Here is a 26,605-nt window from a genome sequence, read left to right on the forward strand (position 1 = left end):
ATTATTAATAGTCTAATATGCCATCAGCGTACTTTCTCCCTCTGTCACAGCTTTGTTGCTTCATTCTGATATCTGCCCGGTCAGGTGCAAGCTCTTTAATTCTAAGTTTCTCCTCCAATGTCCTCCTCGCAAAAGGCCAGTCGACTGAGTTTTCTTTTTGCATTTTACTGCTTTTCTAGCATCTCTCGATTAGCTAATGAACGCAGGTGCAATTTCTGGCAGCAAGCCAGCGATATACCACAGTGTCTCATGACTTACTCTGTATTTCTCTGCTGCCATCTGTTGGCGTCTGGCAAGTGGTTAGTGGTAATCACTGTTAGGCAAGTTACTGAAAAATAGTAACTAGTTATAGTTACCAGTTACTGCTCGCAAAAAGTAACTGAGTTAGCAACTGAGGTACTGCTTCAGTACAGTTTTCCACTTCAATCCTGCTTATTGTCCACATCACATTCATGTGTGTTGTTGTGGCAGTGTGAGAAGAAATAATATTTTAATATAACATTGTAGCCATTTTCATTATGTTGGGACATCGTGAAACAATAGAACTCAGTAGAAATGTTTCTCAACTTTTGACAGTGTTAAAGAGTTTTTACACTGTTGAAGAAGTCTCAAATAGATATGCTCTGCTGACAGAGTAAAGATTAAATCCCGGCTGCTCTCTAAATATCTTTCTATATGGCGGTCCTACCCCTCGTCTTATCTTTTTCTCTCATTATTTTTCTGAAGGCAGCGGACTACACAGCTTATATTAGAAGTCTGTCTTTAACAGCATACCTTGCTATCAGTCTGTTTAGTGCTGCCTTGGTGACACACTCTGCAGCTGGCGGTGAATTAAATCCAGTCTTGGGTTGTCTGCATGGGGTGGCTCCTCCCTGCTTGGTCTGCCCAGCTAAAGTGAGCTGTGACTGGGTTAGCGGTGTTTATATCTGGCTCTCTGGTTCGATAGGGGAGGACAGTGGATAGAGTCAGAAACAGGGTCAAGAGTCGGGGAGAGACATGCGGTAAAGGGCCTCAGGCTGGATTCAAACCCGGGCCACCCGCTTACATGGGGAGCGCCTTTAACCACCTGGCCACCTGCTCCCCAGCCCCGGATGTTTTCATAATAGCCCAGAACCTTTTTGGTCTCAGAGTGACTCACTCATCCTTTAAATTATTGATTGTGCATGAATTGGGGATGAAGTGAGTGCTCTTCTCGTCAATATTCAATCTTTGGTAAATGCCGAGGCCACGGGAGGGAAACCAAGGTTGAATCAAGAAACGTTTAACATAGAGGACAGCAGATGGTCAAACTACTGGTAAAGTTTCTAAATTATTATTTAGACAGCCAACTTACAGCATGGTAATTCAGTCTGAGCCCACTGCTCGTTTTTGTTGTGTGTCTGCTTGTGTCTGTGCCGCTTCAGTAAGACTCACCACTCTTAAAAGCTTAACACACAGACACGTCCGTCACATGAACCAGTTAGATTATGGAGCTATAATTGAGAAAATAATTATGCATCCTCCACGTTTCTGACAACACTCCTTCCATAAGTTTTCCTCTGTGTTCTGAACATGTTTGATAAACAGTGATCTGGTCCTGTCGGCAGTGAGCCTAGTGATTCTGCTGACCCTGGGTCAGTCTATCACACATGCACTGAGCATTAAAGAGATGTTAAATGCAGTCTCACTCATTTTGGGGAAAAATCCCTCTCTCTCATGAAAAACCCCAAAACATATAATAATATTAATAAAAGAAAAAAATAACTCTATTGTTGTTTTGAACAAGACTCTTAGCATATACTATGACAATTTGCTAAAGTTGTGTTTAAAACGCTGTAGTCAGAAATGAATCATGTCAGAAAAAGATGATCTAAAAGAGAGGAGATTAAACTTCTACTCATGATTTAGCCTGGGTCTTTACTATGTTTCTGCTGAAGTGTGAGCTGATTGTAGACTGGATTAGAGTGGTTAAAATCACATAGAAAACACTATTTTTTTACTCTTTAAAATATTGGCTATTAAGAAAGACTGACAGAATTTGGTTTCTAATTTATCTGGGATCTTAAACAGAAAATATTGTGTGACTTTTAGACTTTAGAAGATGGTTTGTGTTTGTGTTAGGATGATTTAGTCTGATCTTATTGACTCCAATCATGGGAAACAGTTAAGAATTTTTCCTCACTTCACAGTCAACTTAGCCACTTCATTTTTAGTAAAAAACTAGTGCAAAACTCCCTGATATACAGGAAATTCAGCTTTTGAAGCGAAAAAATTTCTGGGGGAGGACACCCAACACATATGATGACTTAAGTGCCATATAGTATTCAAGTAATAAGTACACTTCTATAGCCAAGCATGCATATGAATACTGCCTTATGAAATTAGGCACGGAATATGTTTTTTTTTGTTTTGTTTTTTTTTAAATAAAAACCAGAACAGTTAAACGGGGTCCCGGTTGGTCAGTACGACATCATTATCTTCATATCAGAGTGGAAACATACAAAAAAATGAGGAGCCAAGGCTCAGTCAAACAGGCTTGGTCCAAAGATCTGAAGACTTATAAAATATGTTTTGTGATCAAATATTCAGTTGCTTTGTCGACAGCAGCTTGGGTTTATTGGTTATTTTTTTACTTGAATGGTAAAATAAAATCTTTGCATCAGATCTTGCCTGATATTCTTCTAAGTCCTATTTTTTGGCTCGTTTAGATTTTTGACAGATTCTTAAACATGAACTTACATGAGTCTGATTTTTTAACCACAACATGCCCCAGGGAGAAAATGAGTGAACAGGAAGTAAAAGCAAACACGTAGAACATATGTGATCAACTGATTTATTGCACATTACACATTTTAATCTCTAAAGAAATCATATTTTAACAGTGCGTGACAGAATTGATCTCTCTCTCTCTCTCTCTATATATATATATATAAATTTATTGATACTTAAAGCAAATTTTCAAAAAATGTATTCAATGAACTTAAGATCTGTCCTCTCTTTGTGGAGAGAGTGATAGGGAGGGTGGTGCCCTAGCGGGGGTTATTACTTTTGAAAAGGTTAGGGCCTTCCCTTCCACAGATCAGACTCTGGCTGGACCCAGCCCTCTTCCATGATGCTTTGCAAGTTGAAATCTTGGAAATACTCCAAACTGTGGCTATGAAGGAAGAGAATAATAAGAAAAATTTTTAAAATTTTTTCATCAAGAATATACATAAAAATGTGCTTTGCAATACTACTAGCTAAGCTCAATTAAAAGCTGAAGGTATTAATGTCAAAACATTGCAATCCTAATTTGTTTTTCTAATTTTGACACAAATACCTTTTCTGGTAAAATGACAGGGAGAAACATCATCAAAATACTCAGCTATTTCAATTAAAAAAACAGCTAAATAAAAATGACATAAAATAATAAAAATATATGTCTAAACTGTTAATAAAAACTCTTGGAAAGTTAAGAATAAAAGACTGAATCTGAGAACCCTGAGACTGACATTTGTGAGTGTCTAATAGATCAATTCCACTGAGCGGTCCAGTTCAGATCGGTACGGCACAGCATGCATTTTTCTGTTCAATGGATGCAAGAATTGTGAAGGTGATATTAAAGAAGGGCTCCTGTGTTAACATGTAACTTTGCCTGTTAACTTGTTTTTGATTGAAGTAGCTTTTAAGTAAATATGACCTCCTAATGCTGCAAATTCAATGCAGTGAATGAACATTTTCAGTTCTTTACAACCTATAAAATCTTTTAAAACTCTGTTTTGCCTAATAATGTGGAACAGTGCATTTTGATGTTTTTATTTCTTAAAAAATAATGGTTATCAATATGAAGTTTGTTCAAAAACATTTGAATTATGCTCTAACGGCTGATGACTTGAAAAATATTCATTTGCATTAATATTTAGGAAAATAAGAGAAAAATTTCATTTGCATAATAATGTGGAAAGCGGTGTATCAAAAGTTGGAAAAGGTCCCAAAAACCTGGCACATACTATCCCACTTTTTTTGGAACCCTTCTATACAAACTTACGTATCTATCCCAACAAGGTGGAGCTACACACACAACAATAGGGGGTTGCACTGACATCATTTTCAGCCCAAGATAGGGCTAATAATAATAATAATAATAATAACTTTATTTATATAGCACTTTTAAAAACAAGGTTTTACAAAGTGCTTTCACACTCAGAAAAACAAAGCAGCAAGACAACAAAACACAACAACAACGACAAAAGAACACGCAAGGGGAGAGAACCTAAGTTTAATACATCAATCTTGTGTACTTCCAGAACAAAACTGTGTGGCTTAACCTATACAGTTCCGTTATTTTCCATTAGTTATTAAACCAGAGTGGTGCTGATTCCAGTTTGACGGGTCATTTACAAATGAATTTTCCTCGTCTGAACTCCTGATAAAGATTTAAGATTAAACAAATTTTCTTTCCTTAAAAACTTGTCATTGACATTAGTTACTCACATTGACATGAGTTACAATTAAGTGTCAACAAGGACATTATACCAAAAACTACCACAGACTGTTGTTTTTTTTAGAAAAACTGACCTATAGCTGAAAAAAAGTAAAAATAATTGTTACTTTTAATGATCATATCCTTGTTGCAATAGTAAAGATAATATTTTAAGTTTTCATCTGTGTCTATTATTATTAAAAAAAAAAAAACTTTATCACCAAGGTTGATTATTCCATTCATAGCTTAATTAATGCTATCTGTTTTATTGGTGTTTTCCACAAAATTAAACTAACATAAACTCGTCTTTTTTCTTTCTATCTACCTCTCTCCCTAACTGTGTTTCTGCTTTAGGGTTATCATCAGTAGCGTTTTTATATTAAATCACCTCTTTTCGTTGTCATTATTTGTTTTCACCTGCGAGTTGATTTAAACAGCTGGTTTGTGTGAGGAAGTTGGATGTTTATTAATTCACAGTCAGAACCAGCATGGTAACTTGACAGAGTTTCTTCATACATTCACAAACTAAAAATTGGCAGAAGTTGAAGTTTAACAGGAGAGGATGCATTTACAGGAGAGACCTGATATAACCTGATGACAGCTCTATGCAGAGAGAGAGAGATGCAAAGCGAGTGACCACTGCGCACTTACTGATTGATCACGGATGGCACTGATTGCTATAACTATTTATCTTTGGGGTTTGTGAGATATTACAAGATGACACATTGTAGTTTTAGATATAGTTAATATTTTTCTCTGCTAAGATTAGAGTTACAAGTGAGTGGCTCTTTTTGTATACAGTAATGATGACAGCTAAGGTTAACATAGTGAGACCACTCTTTGTTACACAAAGTCCTTGAGACCACACTGGACTGGGAAGTGACGTAATTCACAGGACTCCTCCTTGTCAGGAAGTGGAGGAGGATCCTCCCCTGAAGATAAAAAGACACACTTATCGAGGGTCAGGAGCTCTCTGCTCTGAGAGCTCACTGGGACACACAGATGGGTGATATTTGTGACATTTTGTAAACTTTACATGTAATCCTGAATAAACTTTGGGTCAATGACCATTTAAGCTGAACTAATGCTCTCTTTGTCCTTCTGCCAATAAGAGAACAGCGCAAAATTGTAACAGGTTAATTAACTAATGTGTAACGCCCAGAAAATATTATGTTTGGTCAATGCTGTATACGTATTACCTTGATCATATGTATCATACAAACACCAGCCTGATGTGCAGAGGGAGAGAGATGAACACTCGGAGCGAGCCGCCCCGCAGTTTCTTCCAATTTCCACATACAGCGACTGCACTGCAGTCCGCCGGCAAACCGTACTATGGAGCACATCATTCCCTCTCTAGTCTATCAGAGCATTTCCACAGCTGGTGCTCCAGACTGGCAGTGGCGCATGCTTGGAGTGCTGCTTCACTCCACTTTGAGACATGGTGCGGGTCTATTTTCAGCGTCAGCCGCTGCCAACCTGCATCAATACCCGTCAATCAGAAAGCTCCAAAAAAGGAAGTCACAAGCATAGAATTTCCGGTTCTTACCAAATATAGCACAATGCACGGGCGCCCGATCACAAATCATCACTATCTAGACATTACGTCTCATCCTGCAGTGAGAGCAAAGGGTCACCGAGAGGTCAGTGGGTCACAGAGCTACATTGACGCCATTGACGAGGAAAAGTTAACTTTTGAGGACATTTAGCCAAAGAATTTCACATAAAACCACAGATCCTTTAAGCATCCTTAACCTTTTAACTTCCTAATGTTCTCACTCTATGGCAGAAGCAATAATATCGTGGACTTATGCTGGAAAGGATGATAAATTAACACAAAAAGGTAAAATAGTCTGATGTTGACATACTATTCCTGCATGATCTCCCTGTTCTCCCGTGATCTCTGCCCTCTGATCATGGCTGTGTGCCACGGCGCTTTTACTCCGCAGTGCTTCCGTGTAGTATTGGATGGAGTGGTGTTACGTGGCTGCCTCTCATGTAGTGTGCTTCTGTCGTGCATATATATAGAGAGATTTAGAAGGGGACAAAACCGAAATAACCGACATGGCAGGTTTATATCGGTTATTGGCCCTAAATGGTGTGTTTATTTATTAGGGGTGGGACAAAAAATCGATACACTGAAATATCGCGATACTTCTTGGCGTGATACTGTAATTTTATTAATTAGCTAATTATTCACTTTGTTGGTGCGGTAGTTTGTGGTGTAATTTCACCCCCTGACAGCTAGTTGGCGGCAGGCATTGCCAGCTGGCAGTTGACTCTTGCCTCTTCTCTCTTGAGACAATGAAATCACGAAAGATTTCCGGTCTGCGTGAGCCGGTTGCTTGTACCTACCCAGCAGAGCGACTTCTGCTGCATTCATAGTGGATGTGTGGACTTCTTTTGGCTTCCAAAACATTAAAGACAGCACAAACTTAGACAGGAGTTAGACTGTTGTTTGCAAAATATGCTATGCAGGAGTAAAATACTCAGACAACACGACAAATCTACGAGTTAGACATCATCGCGTTAGCGCTACAGCTAACGGCTAATGTCAACAAACAAGCCTGTTGAAGCTACCACTGGTCTCTACTCATGCAACCATAATCACAGTCGTTTTATTTGTAAGGACCTGTCCCGTGTAGTGTCGTTAAGAATGACGGCTTCTGTAACACAAGAAAGAAACACTAGCCTGTCACGTCATGCCCTCCGCAAAACACAGTCCATCAGTCCTGAAAGCTGGACGTGACGATCAGCTTGTCTCCCATAGTCTCCCTCCACAAACACGTTATATGATGACATTAAAAAACTGATATAGTGCGAAATATAAAAGATTGGAGTACATTCACTCTATAACAATTTATTCCCCTTTTCTTAAAAAAACAAACAAAAAAATGGTAGCATTTTAATTCGGTGCAACAAATGGGGAAAATCCTCATCTTCAGATTGAACAAAGTTAGGTAAAATGCGAGATGATGCAGGACTACATACTTTTTAAATAGCTTAATTCTACATTGTTAAATTCCATATTAACTTAAAATTACATAATAAATTATATATATATGCTAGGCACATGTATAGACTTAATGCGAGAATGTGAAATTGATACTGAATTGTTGTGAATAAACTGAGAAATCCTGCACTTGACCATTTTATAACTATTTTGTATTCTCTAGTTAGACCTATTTTGTGATGTATCGTTATACAATTTTCTTGCAATATATCGAATATTGCAGTATCACTGTATCGTGATAATATCGGTATCGTGGACCATGTATCGCGTATCATATCGTATTGTGAGGTACCCTGTGATTCCCACCCCTATTATTTATTTTTCAATTAATTGCACAACACTACACCAAGATATTTAAACTCACTCACAATTTCAATCCTTTCAGCCTTTATAAAAATGTCCACACTGGCAGACTGGTTGGTTTTAGAGAAGAACAGACCTTTTGCTTTGCTTATGTTGAGGCTGAGACATAACTGGTTAAGCCACTCTGTGATCCTCTCCATAGTAACTGTCAGCTTCCTTGCTGCTAGTTCAGCTGTTTTTGCATGTTGTTGCAGCTGTGGCCGTATTTTGATGAGTTATTGTATCGCTGTGTTTTGTAGTTTGTTCTGTTCTTTTGTGTAGGAGTGAGTGCTCTGTTGCTGTGTGGATCCTTGTCTTGTTTCGTGTGAGAGTGAGTCTTCTGTTCGTCCCATGTGTTTGTGAGTGTGTGGTCTGTCGTGTGAGTGGATCTTCGTTGTCTACAGGTGGTGATGCGTAATTGGTTGCTAGGGTGGTGGTAAAGAGACGCGGGTGCTGATTGGTTCTCCACTCTTTAAAATATGGCGGCCTGCAGCTGACAAAGAGCCTGACTGACAACAGCATCCCGTTGTTTGCTCCCAGCCTCCAAAACCTTAGTGTTAACTGTGTTTCTTTGCATTTCAGAATAGTTTAGCAGTAGCTTTGATTTTGTTTTGTATTCTTAGTTAGCCCCTTCTGGTAATTGTGTTATTTTTTTGGATAAATTTTACTTTTGAGTGCTAGATCGCCTCCTTGGTTTGAATCCAGTCTTTTGTTTGAATTTATAGCCTATTGAGTGGCCTGTTTAATTCAAAATATTGTAAATAAACGTTGTAACACTTCTTTAGATTCTGACTGTTAGTTTGGGGACTGGGAGAAAAACATTTACTTTTTCTACTTATATTATGTTAGGTACCTTCCCCCTAGACGGGTGAGTAACACATGTGTACATATATGAAACTATATCATTGGCATACATTTGCAGATCAATGCCTTGACACACCTGTGCCAAATCATTGATGTAGAGACTAAATAAGAGGGGGGGCACACCCACTGTACATTTATTATTACCAGTCAATACACCGTTAAACTTTAAACTCATTGAGTCCTATTTGAGACAAATAAAAAGACATCCACTGCAGTATTTTGGATGAAAAAAAAAGAATTTTATAAAGTTTTGAGATAAGGACATCATGATTTACTGTATTAAATGCTTTTCTCAAGTTTAACAAGTCAGCACCAACTACGTCTCCTTTGTCTTGTTGAGATTTTATCTGTTCAGTCAGATGTAAAGCAGCTTTTTCAGTGGAGTGATTAGGCCTAAAACTGAACTGCAGTGGATGTAAGCCAAAGTTTCTATCTGCATTATAAGTTGTCAGTTGTTTGATTAAAACCTTCTCAACAGCTTTTGAAAGTACAGGAAGAATACTTATTGGTCTAATTTACTAGCTTCATGACAGTCTCCAGATTTAAAGACAGGAGTAACAATGGCTTGTTTCCAGGCACTGGGAAAAAATAGTTTCAAATTGATTAAGTGAGTGATTGGTGGCACTAAAGTTTTGGTGTTTTTTAATAAACATGGTATCGAACTGAAAAGCATTTTGTGTTTTTAAGGAGCTGATGATTATATTCACTTCTGTGGTACCTATTCGAACCAAATCAAGAGCTTAATTTGGAGTAGTCATGGGTGTAAAGTACAATTCTCTTTCAGTAAAATTTCTCCCAAGCTCATTAACTGAATCAATAAAAATTACAATTAAAAGTAGCAGCAAGAGTAGCCTTGTCATCAGTCAAAATTCCCTCAATTTTCAGTTGAGACAAGTGGCTCATTCCTTATCAAATTGTTAATGCCCTGCCATAGTAGTTTACTGTTACCTTTGGTATTATGTAAAATTTTGAGATAAAATCGAGATTTGGCTTGCAACATTTCTGTACATGTATTTCATCAGCTGAGGGTCTATACTGACCACAGTTAACATAGACTGTAGTTATTAAAAACATCACTTTTCAGCTGAAATAAAGCTGTTTACTGCTTATTCCCCACTGGTTTCTGTCACTCATCCTTTCTACAACTTAACGGCATGAATGGCAGACTAGGCTGCATGTGACATCACCAGTGTTGGGTAAGTTACTGAAAAATAGTAACTAGTTACAGCTACTTGCAAAAATTAACTGAGTTAGTAACTGAGATACTACATTGTTAAAGTGACTAGTTACTTTGAAAAGTAACTCAGGCGTTACTTTTTTTTGCTTCAATCCTCATTGTGGTACACATCACATTAATTTGTGTTGTTGTGGCAGTGTGAGAGGAAATACCTCTGCCACGTAACATTGTAGCTATTATCATTATGTTGGAAAGCAGTGAAACAATAAAACTCAGTAGAAATGTTTCTCAACTTCTGACAGTTAAAGCATTTTTACAGTGTTTAAGAAGTCTAAAATACTCCACTGACGAAGTACAGATTAAATCCCTGCTGCTCTCTAAATGCCTTTCTGCATGATGGTCCTCTCTCGTCTTGTCGTTTTTTTCTCATTATTTCTCTGAGGACAGTGGACTCTACAGCTTATATCAGAAGCATATCTTAAACAATATACCTTGCGATCGGTTTGTTTAGTGCTTCCCTAGTGACACACTCTGCAGCCGATGGTGACTTAATCAAGTCCTGTTTTTTTGGATTGAGAGGCTCCTCCTTGGTGTGCTGTGCTAACGTGAGCTGTACCTGGGTGAGTGGTGTTTGTAGCGTCAAGCTCTCTGGAAACTAGTTTAACCAAAGCTTATGTTTAACTCCGTACTTTGTGAGGTTGTTCTTGGCAGTGGAAAAGTTTACATCCCTGTACTTTTTCGTCCTTTATCCTGAGGAAGAAAATGTAATTCTCATATATATATATATATATATATATATATATATATATATATATATATATATATATATACAGTCATGGACGAAAATATTGGCACCCCTGGAAATTTACAAATGTTTTTGGTATACACGTTTATTGCCTTCATGTGCATAGGAATAACACAAAAAATCTGAAGAAAAAAGCCAAAATTGACACAATTTTACACAAAACTCAAAAAATGGGCCGGACAAAATTATTGGCACCCTTTTTAAACTGTGGGTAAACCATTTTATTTCCAGCATGTGATGCTCATTTAAACTCACCTGTGACAGTTACAGGTGCTGGCAATATAAAAATCACACCTGAAGCCAGTTAGAATGTATAAAAGTTGGCTCAACCTTTGTGTTGTGTGCCTGTGTGTCACACCAAGCATGTAGAAGAGAAAGAGGAGCCGAGAATTGTCTGAGGACTTAAGAAGCAAAATTGTGGAAAAATATCAACAATGTCAAGGTTTCAAGACCATCTCCAGAGATCTTGAAATTCTTTTGTCCACTGTGCATAACATAATCAATAAGTTTATAACCCACGGCACTGTGGCTAATCCCCCTGGACGTGGATGGAAGAGAAAAATTGACAAATGAATGCACCGCAGGATAGTTGGAATGGTGGATAAACATCCTCAGTCAACTTCCACACAAATTCAGGCTGTCCTGCAGACTCAGGGTGCAAAAGTGTCAGCTGAGACCATACGTCGTAATCTGAATGAGATGAATCGCTATGGCAGGAGACCGAGGAGAACCCCACTGCTGTCAAACAGACATAAAAAAGCCAGACTGGAGTTTACAAAAATGTACCTGAGTAAGCCTCAATCCTTCTGGGAGAACATTTTGTGGACAGATGTGACTGAGGTAGAGCTTTTTGGAAAAGGAAGTCATTCTACTGTTTACAGAAAATGGAATGAGGCCTACAAAGAAAAGAACACAGTACCTACAGTCAAACTTGGTGGAGGTTCAAGGATGTTTTGGGGTTATTTTGCTGCCTCTGGCACTGGGTGCCTTGACTGTGTGCAAAAAAAACATTAAATCTGATACTATCAAAAAATTTTGGACCAAAATGTAGGGCCTAGTGTCAGAAAGCTGGGTCTGCATCAGAGGTCATGGGTGTTCCAGCAGGACAATGACCCCAAACATACCTCAAAAAGCACCAAGAAATGGTTGGAGACAAATTGCTGGAGAGTTCTGAAGTGGCCAGCAATGAGTCTGGATCTAAATCCCATTAAACACCTATGAAGAGATCTCAAAACTGCTGTTGCAAGAAGCACCCTTCAAATCTGAGAGACCTGGAGCAGTTTGCAAAGAAGAGTGGTCCAAAATTCCAGTTGAGAGGTGTAAGAAGCTTGTTGATGGTTATAGGAAGTGATTGGTTTCAGTTATTTTTTTCCAAGGTTGTGCAACCAAATATTAAGTTGAGGGTGCTAATAATTTTGTCCGGCCCATTTTTTGAGTTTTGTGTAAAATTATGTCAATTTTGTCTTTTTTCTTCAGATTTTTTATGTTGTTCCAATGCACATAAAGGCAATAAACACATGTATACCAAAAACATTTGTTGATTGCAACACTTTCTGGGAGAAATGATGTATTTTTTGGAAATATTCCAGGGGTGCCAATATTTTCGTCCATGACTGTATATATATATATATATATATATATATATATATATATATATATATATATATATATGTGTGTGCGCTTCAGTGCCTGTGTCTGTGTTTCTGCAGAGGCTCTATTCTTTCTCCCAGGATGCTGATGTGCTTATGGTCCTGTCATGTCGTCTGCTGAACTGGATGTCTACAAACCTTCATCAACAACCTGTTGGCTGTAAAAGTAACCAGTAACATGTGATTTAAATTCTCAGTAATTTTAACAGCGTTAATGATTTTAAAAAAGAAACATGTTACACTACTAGTTACCATGAAAAGTAATGGAGTTACTGTAATGCGTTACTCCCAACTCTGGACGCCACATTCATAGCCATTGCAACCCACTCACCAAGCGAAGGTACAGAAATTTGTGGATACACAAACTATTTAGTGGTTTATCGTACTGAACCATACCATACCGTACCGTCAAACAGGACCACCTGAAGGAAACGCAGCTAAAGTTACAAATTAAGACCATCCCATATGAGTTTGACAGGTGTGGGCATAGGCGGTTTTACCATTAGGCAAAGGTAGGCAATTGCCTGGGGCCTTGTCCATAAGGGGGGCCTCAAAAATTTGCCTAGGTTTTTTTCTCCTACAATTATAGCTCACATGTGTTTTTGCCACTCCTCAGGTCAAAGAAAATTTTTCACAGTTTAACATTTAGAGCAGGGAGGAACATTGAAAAAAAGACACACAGCAGAGCGTATGGCTGCGCAACTGCAGCATCAACTCAACCCTCTCAGTGAGTCTTGTCCTGTCCACACCTCTAACTGGTTTCTTGTACAAGGGCCTTAAAAAATGTCAAATAAAAAAGTTTTTGCCTTGTAAAACCAAACTTCTTCCCCTGAGTGGGAATAAAACAGCTGCTCTCAGGATAACACATACTTTCTCTGCATAATTGTCCCTCAACCACAAATGCGGCCATCATATCTCGCTTTGGTGAGCGACTCAGTTCAATCTCCAGCCTGATTTAATCCCACATTACAATAAATCTGTAATGCCAAACTAATATCAAATAATTTTATTTATATACGATTTATATTTATGTCATCAAGAAGTGAAATTATGGTCTTGATCATTTACGTTTCAACAGGACATAGTTTATAAATCCTGTGGCATATTTAACTCCAGCTCTCATTTAATGGTAGAAGTTCATCTCATAACGGTTAAAATGACTTAACAAACTGAGCATTCAATCCTAATCTGGACACAGATGACATGAGAGGCCGGCATCCAAATGCATCCAAAAAAACGCATGAAGATGCCTCTGTTCATCACGCATGCAGGAATGTCAGGGGGATTCAGATAGAGTGGATGTGAAGAAGAACTACTCTAGGGGCTCAGACATGCGTTAAAAGTCAAGTTTTCACTCAGCAGGTGAGAGTTTGCAGCTATATAAGAAGTAACAAAACTTCCCCTCTGGGGAGTCTTATCTATCTCAACAGTCCGATAAATCTCGCAGGATCCTTGTCTCTGTCTCTCTCTCTCTTTTGCTCCTTTCTTTCACTTGTCTCCTGGACTCTGTATACTGATCCCAGGTCAGTTGAAATAATCTCAGGGTCAGATCAAATATTGTGGACTACACGTTGCTGTTTTAAATCCATAAATAGTCACGTTGAATGTATATTTATAATAAATATTCAAGTCTTGTAAATTCATCATCAGTGGGTCCTAAAAACGTTAAAATCTGTAAAAAAAAAAATTTCTTGTTACAAGGACAGCATATTTTTGCCTGACCTGTTCAGATTACCTGCTGGTAAATTCTCTTTCTAAAAAAGCTAATTAACCCTTTAGTGTGCAAACATGCAGCACTCATTAAATGGTACCTGCATCTAATTATGGATCATGTATATTTATTAACATTACAGCAGCCCATATATCAGCTTTGGTGATTGATGTTGCTAAAAAATTGTCCAGCCTGCAGGACGTAACAAATCTGTTCCCCGACCCAAAATTAGCTTGACACCCCTGTTTTGCTACAGCACAGTATGATTCAGATGAAAAAATCACTGAAAGTAGAGCCTATTGTATTTTTCTCTTACTAATATACTAAAAACTCATGTTATACAACTGATTTAATGCAGAAATGCAAATTAACTGCATTAAGTTCTTAATGGAACCTTGGGCCAGATACACTCACTAAGATATTGTACCTAAAAACATGAAACCCTGAGAACAGGAGAGTACATGAGCTTCAGAAAAGGATGAAGAAAAGCCACAAGTTTGTGCATAATAATCACTGGAGTACAAAGAGTCTTTATTCTCACATCTCTTTGGAGGAGACGTCAGATTTATAATTGTTTTTTATTCTCTGTCTAAGGTGGATGCAGTTTTTCCAGTGTGATGTAACCACGTATTCACTAATACTTAATCTAATAGATGCTTGTTATAGTGCAGATGACATTACACTGAATGGAGTTAAATGTGTTATTAGTGGCACACTGCACACTGTGCTGCTTCTGTTAATCACATTCATATGGCAGTCATAAAAGAAATTGAGGTGATTGATATTAGGGGGGACCTCACATTGATCTTTGCCTGGGGCCTCCAAGTCACTAAAACTGGGTGTGGGCATTGTAAGGTGTGGTGCTACAGAGTTCAAGGTAATGTATGACCTATTGTTTTTTTAACCTGACCTATACTTAGGAGTTAAACTTGGGACCTCTAAAATTGTACCTGAGGAAGATGGCTTACTCACAAGTTGGGTTTTTGGCTGTCCACTGTCTCTTCTTTGGGGATGGGGTAGAGAGCCTCATATGTGCGTTCTTCTCCGGAGCCATGGATTGCATAAGAGTTCATTTTATCAATATTAGGAGGAAAGTAGGACCAGGGCAGAAGAGCCTCACCTGTCCACCTGTTGCCTGTGATGGTTGCATTATACACCATGGGCAGTTGTTGCTGTTGAAAGAATTTTCATAAAAATTAATGAATGAATAATAAGAATAATAATTAAAAGTAGCACCTGACTCAGAGTACCACTGCCCCCATTCAGTAACACCTTGACTTTTGCCTACCAGGAATGCTTGGCGGACTCCTGACAGCAGTAGTATCAAGTGCTGTCCATGACTGAAATAGAAACAAAGTATGGATGTTGAGTTTTAAAGACTATGAACCTATGTCCACATACAAGAATGAAAAGCTTAGCTCTTTACTTACGGACAGAGCTCCACTTCTAGGTAGTTTTCTGATGAACTATCGAGGAAAAACGACTCCACAACTGAGAAGAAAAATCAAATTAAATCAAATAATGGTCTTCAATTCACTAATAAACCCCTGAAGGGTTTTGTTTACGTAATTAAAAAGTACTTAACTGACCCTTTGCTAGTCCCTTCCTAGAATGGCCACTGCCCAATCCTACTTTAGCAACACTATGCACGGGAGGCTGTCAAGCTTTCAGCAGAAGCTAGTATGCCAAAGCAGTGTCCTTACAGGACCCACAAATCAGACGGTTGATATCCAACGTTCACAAGCAGTTCAGAAGCAAACTGAGATCAGCCAGGTCGTATGGGAATGAGGTGCCCAGTGTTTCCACTACCATTCTATTGGGAGGGCGCCCCGCCCTGCCAACGGCACCCCCCGCCTCCTTTGAACTTCGAGTCAATTTTATTTAATTGTTTTTTCTATATAGTGCCAGATAACAGAAGTCATTTAAGAATAACTTTCCTATAGAGCAGTTTTTTACATGGTCTTTCTCTTAAACAAACTAAATAGCCTAAAGTCATTTATCTTGTTTATATTAATGTGTATATTTTCTAAGTCCTGGTTTTCTGCTCATTCCCTCTGACTACATGAGCAGAGCTGAGCAAACCGTTCAATGAGCAGAGAGCCCCGCCCCCCCTCCTCTCTGTGTCAGAGCGACATGTGTGAGGGGATGCTTTCATGAGAGCGAGTTCTCCAATGCAACTGATTTATCCTCTAAATTTGTGTATAAACTGATGTCCCACTTGTTTTACGTCTGAGATAGTTAAACAAGCGCTGGATTTCGGCACAAAATTGCACCAATTGCGCACAATTTATTGAATTCTCACTAGTCACTCGCTAGTCTTACACTTGTAATGCAGGAAAATACTGCATACCCCGTATACAATGCTGCAAACCACTGGGAAACCTGGTCAGAATCAGCTACAATGGTTTCATGTCTGCACCAGCTCCTTCCTGGTCTTCCTCTTTTTTTTTTGAAACTTTCTTTTAATTCAAGTTTTCTTTTTTTCCAACAATAAAGGACAAACAAAAAAGCATAAAAACAGAAAAATAGAAAATACCAGTGAACAGACAGGTTGACAAGGGTGACATAGGCCATACATTAATGCAAAGTGGAGTGATCTTTCACACATACAATGAGTTACATGTTAAAGAATATAATGTCCACCTTTCCCAGTATTTAGTAAACTGTTCAGCCTTCAATCTTAGGTTGAAGGTCAGTCTCTTGATACATTGTATCTCGTTAACAATGGTAATCCAGTCATTCCTTGATGGCAGCCATTTCCGTGTAATGGCCTTCTTACTTGCAGCCAGGAGCACTTTATAAAGATAAATATCCTGGGCCATAAGTCCAACCGGGATTTTACCCAAATACAATGTAATAAAAGAAAAGTTGACTTGTAAAGCAAAAACTGACCGAATTTCTCCAGCAAATTCCTGCCAATAAGGTTGAATAAGGGGGCAGGCCCAGAATATATGAAAATGATCTGCCATTGGCTGTCCACACTATCTCCAACATTTATCCTGTCCCTGAAAACCCTGCTGTTTAGATTTCAATTTGGGAGTCACAAAAAATCTTATTATGTTTATCCAGCAGAATTCCGCCAGGCTCTGGAGTTGGTGGTCTTAGCTTGACCCTCCCATACAGTTTTCCAGACATCATCAGATATCTCCAGGCCAGACTCCCCCTCCCATTTCTGCTTAACCTGGAGAGTAGAATGATTCTTAGAGTTTTGTAGTCTTTTATAAATTTGTGATATTAAATGTTTACTGTCTTTAGCCTTATATGCATCTGTAAATATACTGATCAAATTAGAATCCTCATTGTTTGTTTAATTTCCTTGTTGAAGTAGTCTCTGACCTGGAAATACCTGAACATATCCTCTCTTCCCAGTCTGTATGATTTAGAGATGTAGGCTAAGACTGCAAGCCATCCTTATTGGCTATAGTGCAGTAAGCTGTAATACCATTGTGTGCCCACTGCTGAAATCGCTTATCTAGACCTGATGGTTTAAACTCTGAGTCATATGTCACCCATTTCAATATTTTTGCATGTTTCTCAAGATGGAGTTTTTTACAGGTGTTAAACCACACCTTGAGAGCAACCCTGGTCCAGCAATTTATTTTATCCAGGAGATGATTATGGTGTTGGCTGTCTCCTAGTAAAGACTGTACTGGTGTTTCAGATTGCATTAATTCCAAGTCTTTCCATTTAGCAGAGTAATTTGGGTTACACCAGCAAACTAGAGGTCTTAGCTGGGCAGCAATATAATAGTCCTCCACACATGGTAGAGAAAGTCCACCCTCACCTTTGGGTAATTGCAGAATCTTGTATTTAATTCGGGGCCTCTTACTATTCCAAACAAATCTTGATATCATTTTATTCCATTCCCTAAAATCCCTAGGGGGGACCTCCAAAGGAAGGGACTGGAACAAGTACAAAAGTCGGGGGAGGACATTCATTTTTATCGTTTCAATCCTATTAGTCATGTCTAGGGGCAGTACAGTCCATCTATCCAGATCTGCTTTTATTTTCTTAATAACTGGATCATAATTTGTCTTATATATTTTAGAGATGTCTTTTGGGATCCAAACTCCCAGGTATTTAATGGCAGGGGCGTCCCATTTAAAATCAAATCTGCCTCTCAGGTCAGCATTCGGTGTGAAATTATATGAGAGTATCTGGGTCTTATGTGTATTCAACCTATAGCCAGAGAATATGAGCCAAGCAGTCTCAAAAGGGACATCAATTTAGGTGCACTTCTCTGCAAGTCAGTCAAAGTGAGCAATATATCATCTGCGAATAAACTTATCTTGTATTCATGGTCTCCAATTGAAATCCCTTTAATCTCTGGGTCCTCCTGTATTGCCTGAGCTAAGGGCTCTGACAGGGCTGGGGGGGATCAGATCCATTCAAACCCCGGTGTTGGGGTTCGGTCTCCTGGGGGTTGAAAAACACCTTGAGCTTGGCAGGCGGGGGGGTCTGGAACCGCACACCCTTCTCCTTCAACACTCTCCTTATTCCTGCATACTCTCTTCTTTAACTATCTCCGTCGGGTAGTCGTGATCAAAATAAACTTAAAAATTGGCGATACTTATGATCGTTGCGTTGCGTCCACGGTGACGCCACCATTGACCATTCGAAGTTCTGCATCGAGGGAACACGTCACTCCATGACGCTAGGGGGGTGTGGCTGTGTGTGCATATGTGTGTGGTTTCAGAGGGGTCACATCCGAGGGGCTGTGCTGCTCTCCGCTGAACTGGACAACGTCTGTTTTTAATGAAAGAGCGGATGCTTGGGTGTGTGATTACAACCAGTAGTCAATATTACATGTTGTTTGCACATAAGCACAAACCAGAGGTTGCGCTGGACTTTTATGTTGTTCGTCACTCCTTTCAAATCTGGATCCATCCTGACAGAGAGCTTCATACAGCACACGCTCATGCGTCATAGCGCTGAGACAAGTTGGAGAGATAGAGAACAACTTTTTAATTCTGTCTCTGTTCTGACCTGTGAGTAGGTTACAAATGTATGCCTTTATCTGTTAGATTTCCATTACTGATATCATGGAAACTACGGTGTTAAAGTGACGTTTCAGAGAGAGGGAGGGGAGGGAGAGAGAGAGAGAGAGAGAGAGAGAGAGAGAGAGAGAGAGAGAAGAGAGTTGGGTGGGGGTGAGCGAGCAAGAGAGAATAAAGCAACATGCGCTGATCTGAATCATCATTCACCCATCTGTTTGTTGTATTTCCATTGTTGATATCAACATGATAAATGAGCAAACTTTGTTGTTTAAATTGAGGTTTAGCAGCGGGAACTGTTTTGGATCATCGGTCACCTTGGACACATAAGAAATTTTGTATAAAATCGAACCTGTTACAAAAAAAACGGGAAATAAAACGACAATTTCGGCATCAGTGTGCAGACGTGATTAGAACAACATGAAACAGGCTCATTGTGCAAAGGCCTCTGTATGCCAACCTGTGTACTGAAACACCTGCAGGTGTGACGGACAGCCTTCAAAATTCTCCGTCATCCTTCAAAAGAATCCATCAATGATGAGAATATTCGGTTAAACACAACCTCTGCAAATGTAACCAATGATGTAGCATTGGGATATGTGCGCTAATAACAGGAAGAAAGACCAGAAAAAGCAACTGCTGGAAATGACGTTTTGAGCGGACCAATCCCAGCCCTTGCGGTCCGCGTCGCCACGACGTGCCGTTAGAATTTTTTTTGGGGTGCACGTCAGTCTACAGCGTAGGGGTCCGCATCGACGCAGAGCGCTACGTGTAGCTACGCTGTTGACGCGAGGCAGAAAAATAAATCAGACTTAAGGCAATCATGGGACCCAAGGTGGAGGAAATACATGCAGTACAAGGAGCGATGCACCAGGGACAAAAGCGTGCTTAATCCTGACACAAAACCGAAGCCCTCAAAGACTGTTTTGTTAATGTACAACAAAACTAAACTGAAGCCACTCGGGAAATGCAAAGTAAAGATGAGGAATCTGAGAAACCAGAAGCTCTATCGGCTAGAATTCCAGGTGGTTGAAACAGGGGACACTAGGCCACTACTTGGCAAAAAGGCCTGCGAGGCCATGAAACTGATAAAGGTGCAGTATAGAATATTTTGGCATTAGACAGTATTGTCACTTCAGAGAGACCCAAAACTGAATGTTTGTCAGTGGAACAAATTAAAGCAGAGTATGCTGAGCTGTTCACTGGAGATGGCTGTCTTGAGGGAGAATACAAAACAGAGACTGACAGCACTGTAAAGCCTGTGCAGCTGCCAAAGAGACGCGTCCCTGTCGCCATGATGAAGCCGCTAAAAGAGGAACTGCAGAATTTGCAATGAAGGGACATCATTACTCCTGTGGAGTGAAGCACAGACTGGATCAGAAGAATGGTGGTGGTGCAAAAGCAGAATGGGAAACCTAGAGTATGCATCGACCCAAGACCACTAAACAGGGCGTTAATGCAGTCACTTTCCATTACCAGCCATAAAGGTTATTCTTCCAGATCGGTCAAAAGCTAAAGTTTTACAGTTTGTGATGTCAAGAGTGGTTTCTGGCATGTCAAGCTTGAGGAGCAGTCCAGTTACCTGACAATGTTTGCAACACCTTTTGGACGTTACAGATGGCTGAGGATGCCAATGGGAATAAGAACAGCCCCTGAAATCTTTCAGAGAAAGCTCACACAAGCTCTGGAGGACCTCCCAGGTCAAGGTGAGACACAGGAAGCGGCAAAGGCTGACCATGATAAAAAACTGAGACTGTTTCTGGACAGGTGCAAACAAAAGAACATCAAACTAAATGCAGACAAGTTCAAACTGAGACAAAAGGAGGCCACATACATTGGACATTTCCTGACAGCGGATGGACTAAAGATAGATCCAGAAAAGGTGCGTGCAATCAAGCAGATGCCAAGCTTTCATATCTGATGGTTTATCAGATGTGAAAGCTGTCCAAAGACTACTGGGCATGGTAACCTACCCTGCCAAGTTCTGCCCACACCTCTCTGACCAGTGTGAGGTGCTGAGGCAGCTGACACACAAAGACTGTGAGTGGAACTGGACAGAACAACACGAGGAAGGCTTTCTGAAGTTGTAGGAGACCACTGCAAATGCTCCTGTGCTGAAGTACTACTGCCCAGAGGAAAAACTGACAGTACAGTGCGATGCCTCAGACACAGGTTTGGGTGCAGCACTCATGCAGAAGGGTAAGCCTGTCGCATTCGCAAGCAGATCACTCACACCAACAGAGCAAGGTTATGCCTAAATAGAGAAAGAGTTTCTAGCAATGGTTTTCAGCATGTTTCCACCAGTACATCTATGGTCGCAAAGTTACTGTACAAAGTGATCATAAACCATTAGAGACCATTGTAAGAAAGCCACTTCTCAGCGCACCCAAAAAACTTTAGAGAATGATGCTGCGCATTCAGCAGTATGATTTAGATGTGGTTTATGTATTAGGAAAAGAAATGCTGCTAGCAGACACCCTGAGTAGAGCTTACCTTCCTGAATGTTCATCTTATGGTTCAGTGGAAGCTGACATAGGGACTGTGAACATGGTACATTTACCTATTTCGGAAGACAGGCTCAGTGCAATACGCACTGCAACAAAACAGGACAAAACACTCCAGACCCTCATCACAATGATGCAAAAAGGCTAGCCAAATGACAAAAGCACAAATGCTGTGTGAAATCAGGCCATACTTCTCATTTCAGGAGGAGTTGAGCTATCAAGGGGGTATAGTGTTTAGAGGTGAACGTGCTATTATACCTGATGCACTGAGAAGAGACATCATCCACCATCTACTCTCCTCTCATCTTGGTGTTGAAGGATGCCTACGCCAGGCTAGAGAGTGTGTCGACTGGCAGGGCATGAATGATCACTTAAAATGTGGCCAAGTGTGACATCTGCAGGTCAGTGGATGTCAAACAACAAAAGAGAATCTACTCCCACATGACATCCCGCGAAGACCCTCGGCAAAGGTGGGCACAGATCTGTTTTCATTTAACAACAAGGACTGCCTTATCAAAGTAGATTATTATTAAAACTTTTGGGAAATAGACTGTCTGATACAAAGTCTATAACAGTGATAACGAAACTAAAAGCTCATTTTGCCCGTCAAGGTATCCCAGATATTGTCATTTCAGATAACGGACCACAATTCTCTTCACTTGAGTTCCAGAGGTTCAGCAAGCTGGCTACCCTCAGAGCAATGGCAGGCTGAGTCAGCTGAGAAGACTGCTAAGAAACTAATGCTCAAAGCCAGAGCTGCTGGTAGGGACCCTTATCTTGCAATTCTAGATCATCGCAACACACCATCGCAGGGCCTGGACACCAGTCCAGCACAGAGATTACTCAGTCGCCGCTCCAGAACACTCCTTCCCACAAAACCAAGTCTTCTTAAGCCAAAAGTCACACGAGCACATCCAGACCTCAAACACAAACAACATCGTCAATGTGCTCACTATAACAGGACAGCCGGAGATCTAGACACACTAGATGCAGGGGACTTTGTGAGAATACAGCCACTTGACCCCCACACTGTCTGGAGAGCAGGCAGGATACAAAGACAGATTGATGTGAGATCCTGTGAGGTCCAGTTGGACTCAGGTGGTGTTATAAGGATAAATAGGAGACACCTGAGACACGCTCAAGGGACTAACCTGGATGATCTCGTTGACAAAGACACTGTTGACCCCTGTCACTCAGAGACCGATCCTCCACACACCGTCTCTGAAGGAGCCACAGACAATGAACCTGGCATCACATCAGTCACTACTAGATCTGGTCGCAAAGTTGTGAAACCACAATTCTACAAAGACTTTATGACATAGCCAAAGGAAAGGAAAAAAAGGAAAAGGGAGTGAGAGAAATAAATGCACCTAAGTTTATGTTATCTTATGCTAAGTTTGTGCATTTCTTGCAATGTTATGAGATGAATGCACTGAAGTTTTAGAAATGTTGATAGGTTTGGACAAGGAAAAGCTTAAACAAATGTATGTTCAGAAAATAGATGATAATCTGTACCATGCCTTAGTTTAGAAAACTGTCAGAACATACTTTAGATTAATGTATGTTAACTTGAAAGAGGCAACTTTACTTCACTTCAGTACCTATTTGATTGCTGCCAAAGAAATTTAAACAGTTAAAAGTTGAATGGGTGAGTTGTATATGTATAATATACAGTGTGTTAAATTCCGCTTTTTCAAAAGTGAAAGGATGTAACAAAAGGAACTATTGTTCTGACCTGGGAGGCAACACGGATGTGTTATGGTGTAACACAGAGAGAGAGCTGCATGTTATGGCCAGTTGGATGTACCTGTGTGAAGAGTTGGATTAAACTTTAAACTTAAAGTTGGGTAAAAACAGATACTCTGTTGTCTTTGAGTACATTAAGAGCAGAATAGATAGATAGATAGATAGATAGATAGATAGATAGATAGATAGATAGATAGATAGATAGATAGATAGATAAAATTTCATATTGACAGCTGGAATTTAAAGTAATCACATGAACACTATGATTCCTGTAAGTGTGTTGGTGTCTGGCTGCCCCCCAAGGTTATAAACTTAGGGGAAACACTGGGTGCCTGCAGTAAAGGTCAGGAAGAAACAGTGTCGTGCCTTAGATTTAATAGTTTTAGTTGATGTTTTAAATTAGGAGATTCGTACTTGCTCTTTTTTAGCTTGTTTCTTAAAAGTGTTCATTAAAATGAATGTTAATGTAATGTTCTTGAACGTACCACACAAGAGTCAAACAGTGTCTCTGCACAGCAGTGTTACAGGTGTGCTAAACACAGACTACAGTCCTATTAACCTCACGGTTTTCTTAAGTTTCTGTTGGCAAATTACTCCATGCACAGTTTTGTCTTTTCTTAGCGGGAGGCTGAGCTGTGTAGGGTCCAATTGTTTTTGCATGGACAGGGAGAAAGGACATAAAGAGGATAAAGTAAGCAGACTTATCATCATGCCCCCATGCACACATACAGCCTCTTCAGACTGCAGGGATAGATGAAAACGATCACAGGAAAGACGTTTTAAGGAAATTATCCAGAATAACATATTTATAGAGAAATGATGGGACTTTGTAGATCTGTAGCCTATTATTTTTGTGTTTAAGGATGACAACAAGCAGTAGTTTATGTATAATCTGATATAGGATGGGATTTCATGTTAATACTGATCATTAAAGAGCTATAAAGTAAATGCTTATTATAGAAAAACTGGCTGTTACTGTAATAGGGTTTATGGTTGAAGCAAAAGCATGTAAAATAAATGAACTACACTTCTGCATTGTGTTTCATAGATCTAAATCCTTCTAAAAGTGTGGTGTTTCAGAAAGAGGAAGAGGTGTTTTAAAAGGGGGGGGCGTGTCTATATCAGGAGATGTATTTCTGAGTGTTTTGTACAAAAATGTAAGTCACCACCAACAAAATTTGTTTCCTAGTTTGGGTGCATGCTGACGAGGTGGGTCTCCTAAGAATGAGAGACAGATTAGGAAAAGGTGGAAGAAGTCCATCTCCATCACAAATGTCCACCCCTACAGACTTCAGAGTATTTAGGACATTTGACACAGCCCTCTACAGAGAGACAGTCCAGAAAAGAGAAGGGAGATAGGAGCCTTTCTTCCATCTGTGTGCATAATGGTTAAACCTGTAACATCCCAGCAGAGACAGAGGAGTGGAGGACTTCTGATCTCCCAGAGATAATCCCAGTCTTTTACAGATTCACAGCTGTTTCGCTCACATCTGAATTTACTGCATGCATGCCAGTGGGCCCACAGTGTGAATCTAATAGTCACTAACATTATGTATAGGGATGATCATCAGCAGACTAAAAAAACAGTTCATACACACTGGTCAAATACATGAGTCTAGGTCAACTAATCTAAAGAATCAACTGAGACAAATCTCTTCATGTTTAACCGAAGTAATGTATGTGACTTTATACGTTGAATTACTAATAATATCATGTTTTATAAATGTGTTTAAATTAAAATGAAGAAGAGCTCATGTTCTGTTACCTCATTTTTTCCCTGCTGTGGTTAAAATTAGCTGTATATGTGCAGATTATCGAGCATTAATTGCATTACTAACAGCGACTGGGGGGCCCCCAAACAAACTTTGCTTAGGGCCCCAAGTGAGCTTGGGCCAGGCCTGATGTTACCCCCAAGGAATTTTCAAGTATTTCTGAAAGCAAGACAACAACTACAGCTAGACCTATGTAATTTCATACAACTACTGTAATTTGTGAGAAGCATTATATCTGGGAAAGGCTGTACTTTAAAGGGTATACATTTCTTATATTAACTTTTCCCAATGGACTCAATGACTTGTGTAGAAAACACATTAATGTAGTTTATTTTCACACTGTTTGTAGCTACCTTACTCACAGACAAGCTAATGTTACACCTCATATCTGGGTAAGAAGCTTTTGAATACATTGTTATAAATACAGCAATACATAGACTCTAACCTTCATAATCCCAGAGTCCAGGGAAGGGTTGGCCAGGGGGGGCTGCTGGACCGGCTGGATCATTGAAGAAGGGGCCAAACACCTTAATTTTTATTCCCCTTTGCCCAGGAGAGAAAACAATCCTGATAGGGTCATGGTTCACAGGGCTGCTATCCCAGGTGTGCTCGATCAAAAACTGCATTTGCATACAAGGACTGAAACAAAATGAACATGCTATGAGATCATAATGAAACAGTGCATCATTATTGTAACGTTTGAGAATGACAGCACAGCGTTAAATTGATACTTTTCGTTAACTGTGGGGCATACCTAGCAATGACCCACTATTGTCAACTCAAATCCCCCATGTGGTGTGCCCCCGTACCCCTTCAGCTGTTATAGTATTTCCGTGATAATCCGACTTCCTTATACGGTGTAAACAGCGCTTGTATTGCGGATCGCGATGTGTACTCATATTATTTTTCCAAATGTAATTCAGTACCCGTAGCACCATCATACTATTCTTTTATGATACCAAGGGCGGGGTCATACTTGTATTGTTTTGAGGGTAAAAAGAGTCATAACCAGAAAAAAAAAACTAAGGCAGACTGTGTTGAGAACTGGAAATGCACTGGTGGAGACTTTGTTAGTTGAAATGCGTAGGCGCCCCATTTCTTAAAGGCTTTTTAACTTTCTCAACACAGTTTAGTTTTTTCTGGTTATGACTCTTTTTACCCTCAACACAATACAAGTCTGACCCCCCGTTGTAGGTATCAGGAACTTTTCCTTGAGAGCTAAAAGCACATGTGTTTGATATTTACAAATACGTAAAAGCAGCACTCCTAAGCCATGTTGGCCTTTTTTTAATCATACTATTCTTTTATTTGAACTGGGGCCTATCGCTGGTGAGATCAACAACGTCAACCGAACGAAAACCTGACTGTAATTTACGAATCATAAATACTAGGGGTAAAGAGAGACATGCTTTCTTTTTAAAAATAGATTAAGTGTACATACGAATATATTCAGTTTGAAATCTTCTCCAGAATGTTTCCAGTTGTTGCTTCCCGACCTATGTTCCCGACACAGAGTGGAACTTCTTCGCGTCTACCTGATTCAAACGGAAGGTTTTTCGAGTGCACAGCTCCATTTCTATTGGTTAT

The 26,605-nt window shown here is 39.7% G+C and overlaps 1 protein-coding gene across 1 annotated transcript; it reads right to left on the minus strand.

The window, feature by feature from the left end:
• Nucleotides 1-2,798: 2,798 nt before the first annotated feature.
• On the minus strand, nucleotides 2,799-26,602 carry c4h4orf33 (chromosome 4 C4orf33 homolog). Its single transcript, XM_041784389.1, has 6 exons — nucleotides 26,460-26,602; nucleotides 25,464-25,657; nucleotides 15,433-15,493; nucleotides 15,291-15,342; nucleotides 14,975-15,174; nucleotides 2,799-3,133 (listed from the first exon to the last, which is right to left on the minus strand). The coding sequence occupies exons 2-6, from the start codon at nucleotides 25,648-25,650 to the stop codon at nucleotides 3,037-3,039; spliced, it is 597 nt and encodes a 198-aa protein (XP_041640323.1). The 5' UTR covers nucleotides 25,651-25,657; nucleotides 26,460-26,602; the 3' UTR covers nucleotides 2,799-3,036.
• Between the last annotated feature and the right edge of the window lie 3 nt (nucleotides 26,603-26,605).

Source organism: Cheilinus undulatus, linkage group 4 (assembly GCF_018320785.1).
Source record: "Cheilinus undulatus linkage group 4, ASM1832078v1, whole genome shotgun sequence".
Classification (NCBI taxonomy): Eukaryota; Metazoa; Chordata; class Actinopteri; order Labriformes; family Labridae; genus Cheilinus; species Cheilinus undulatus.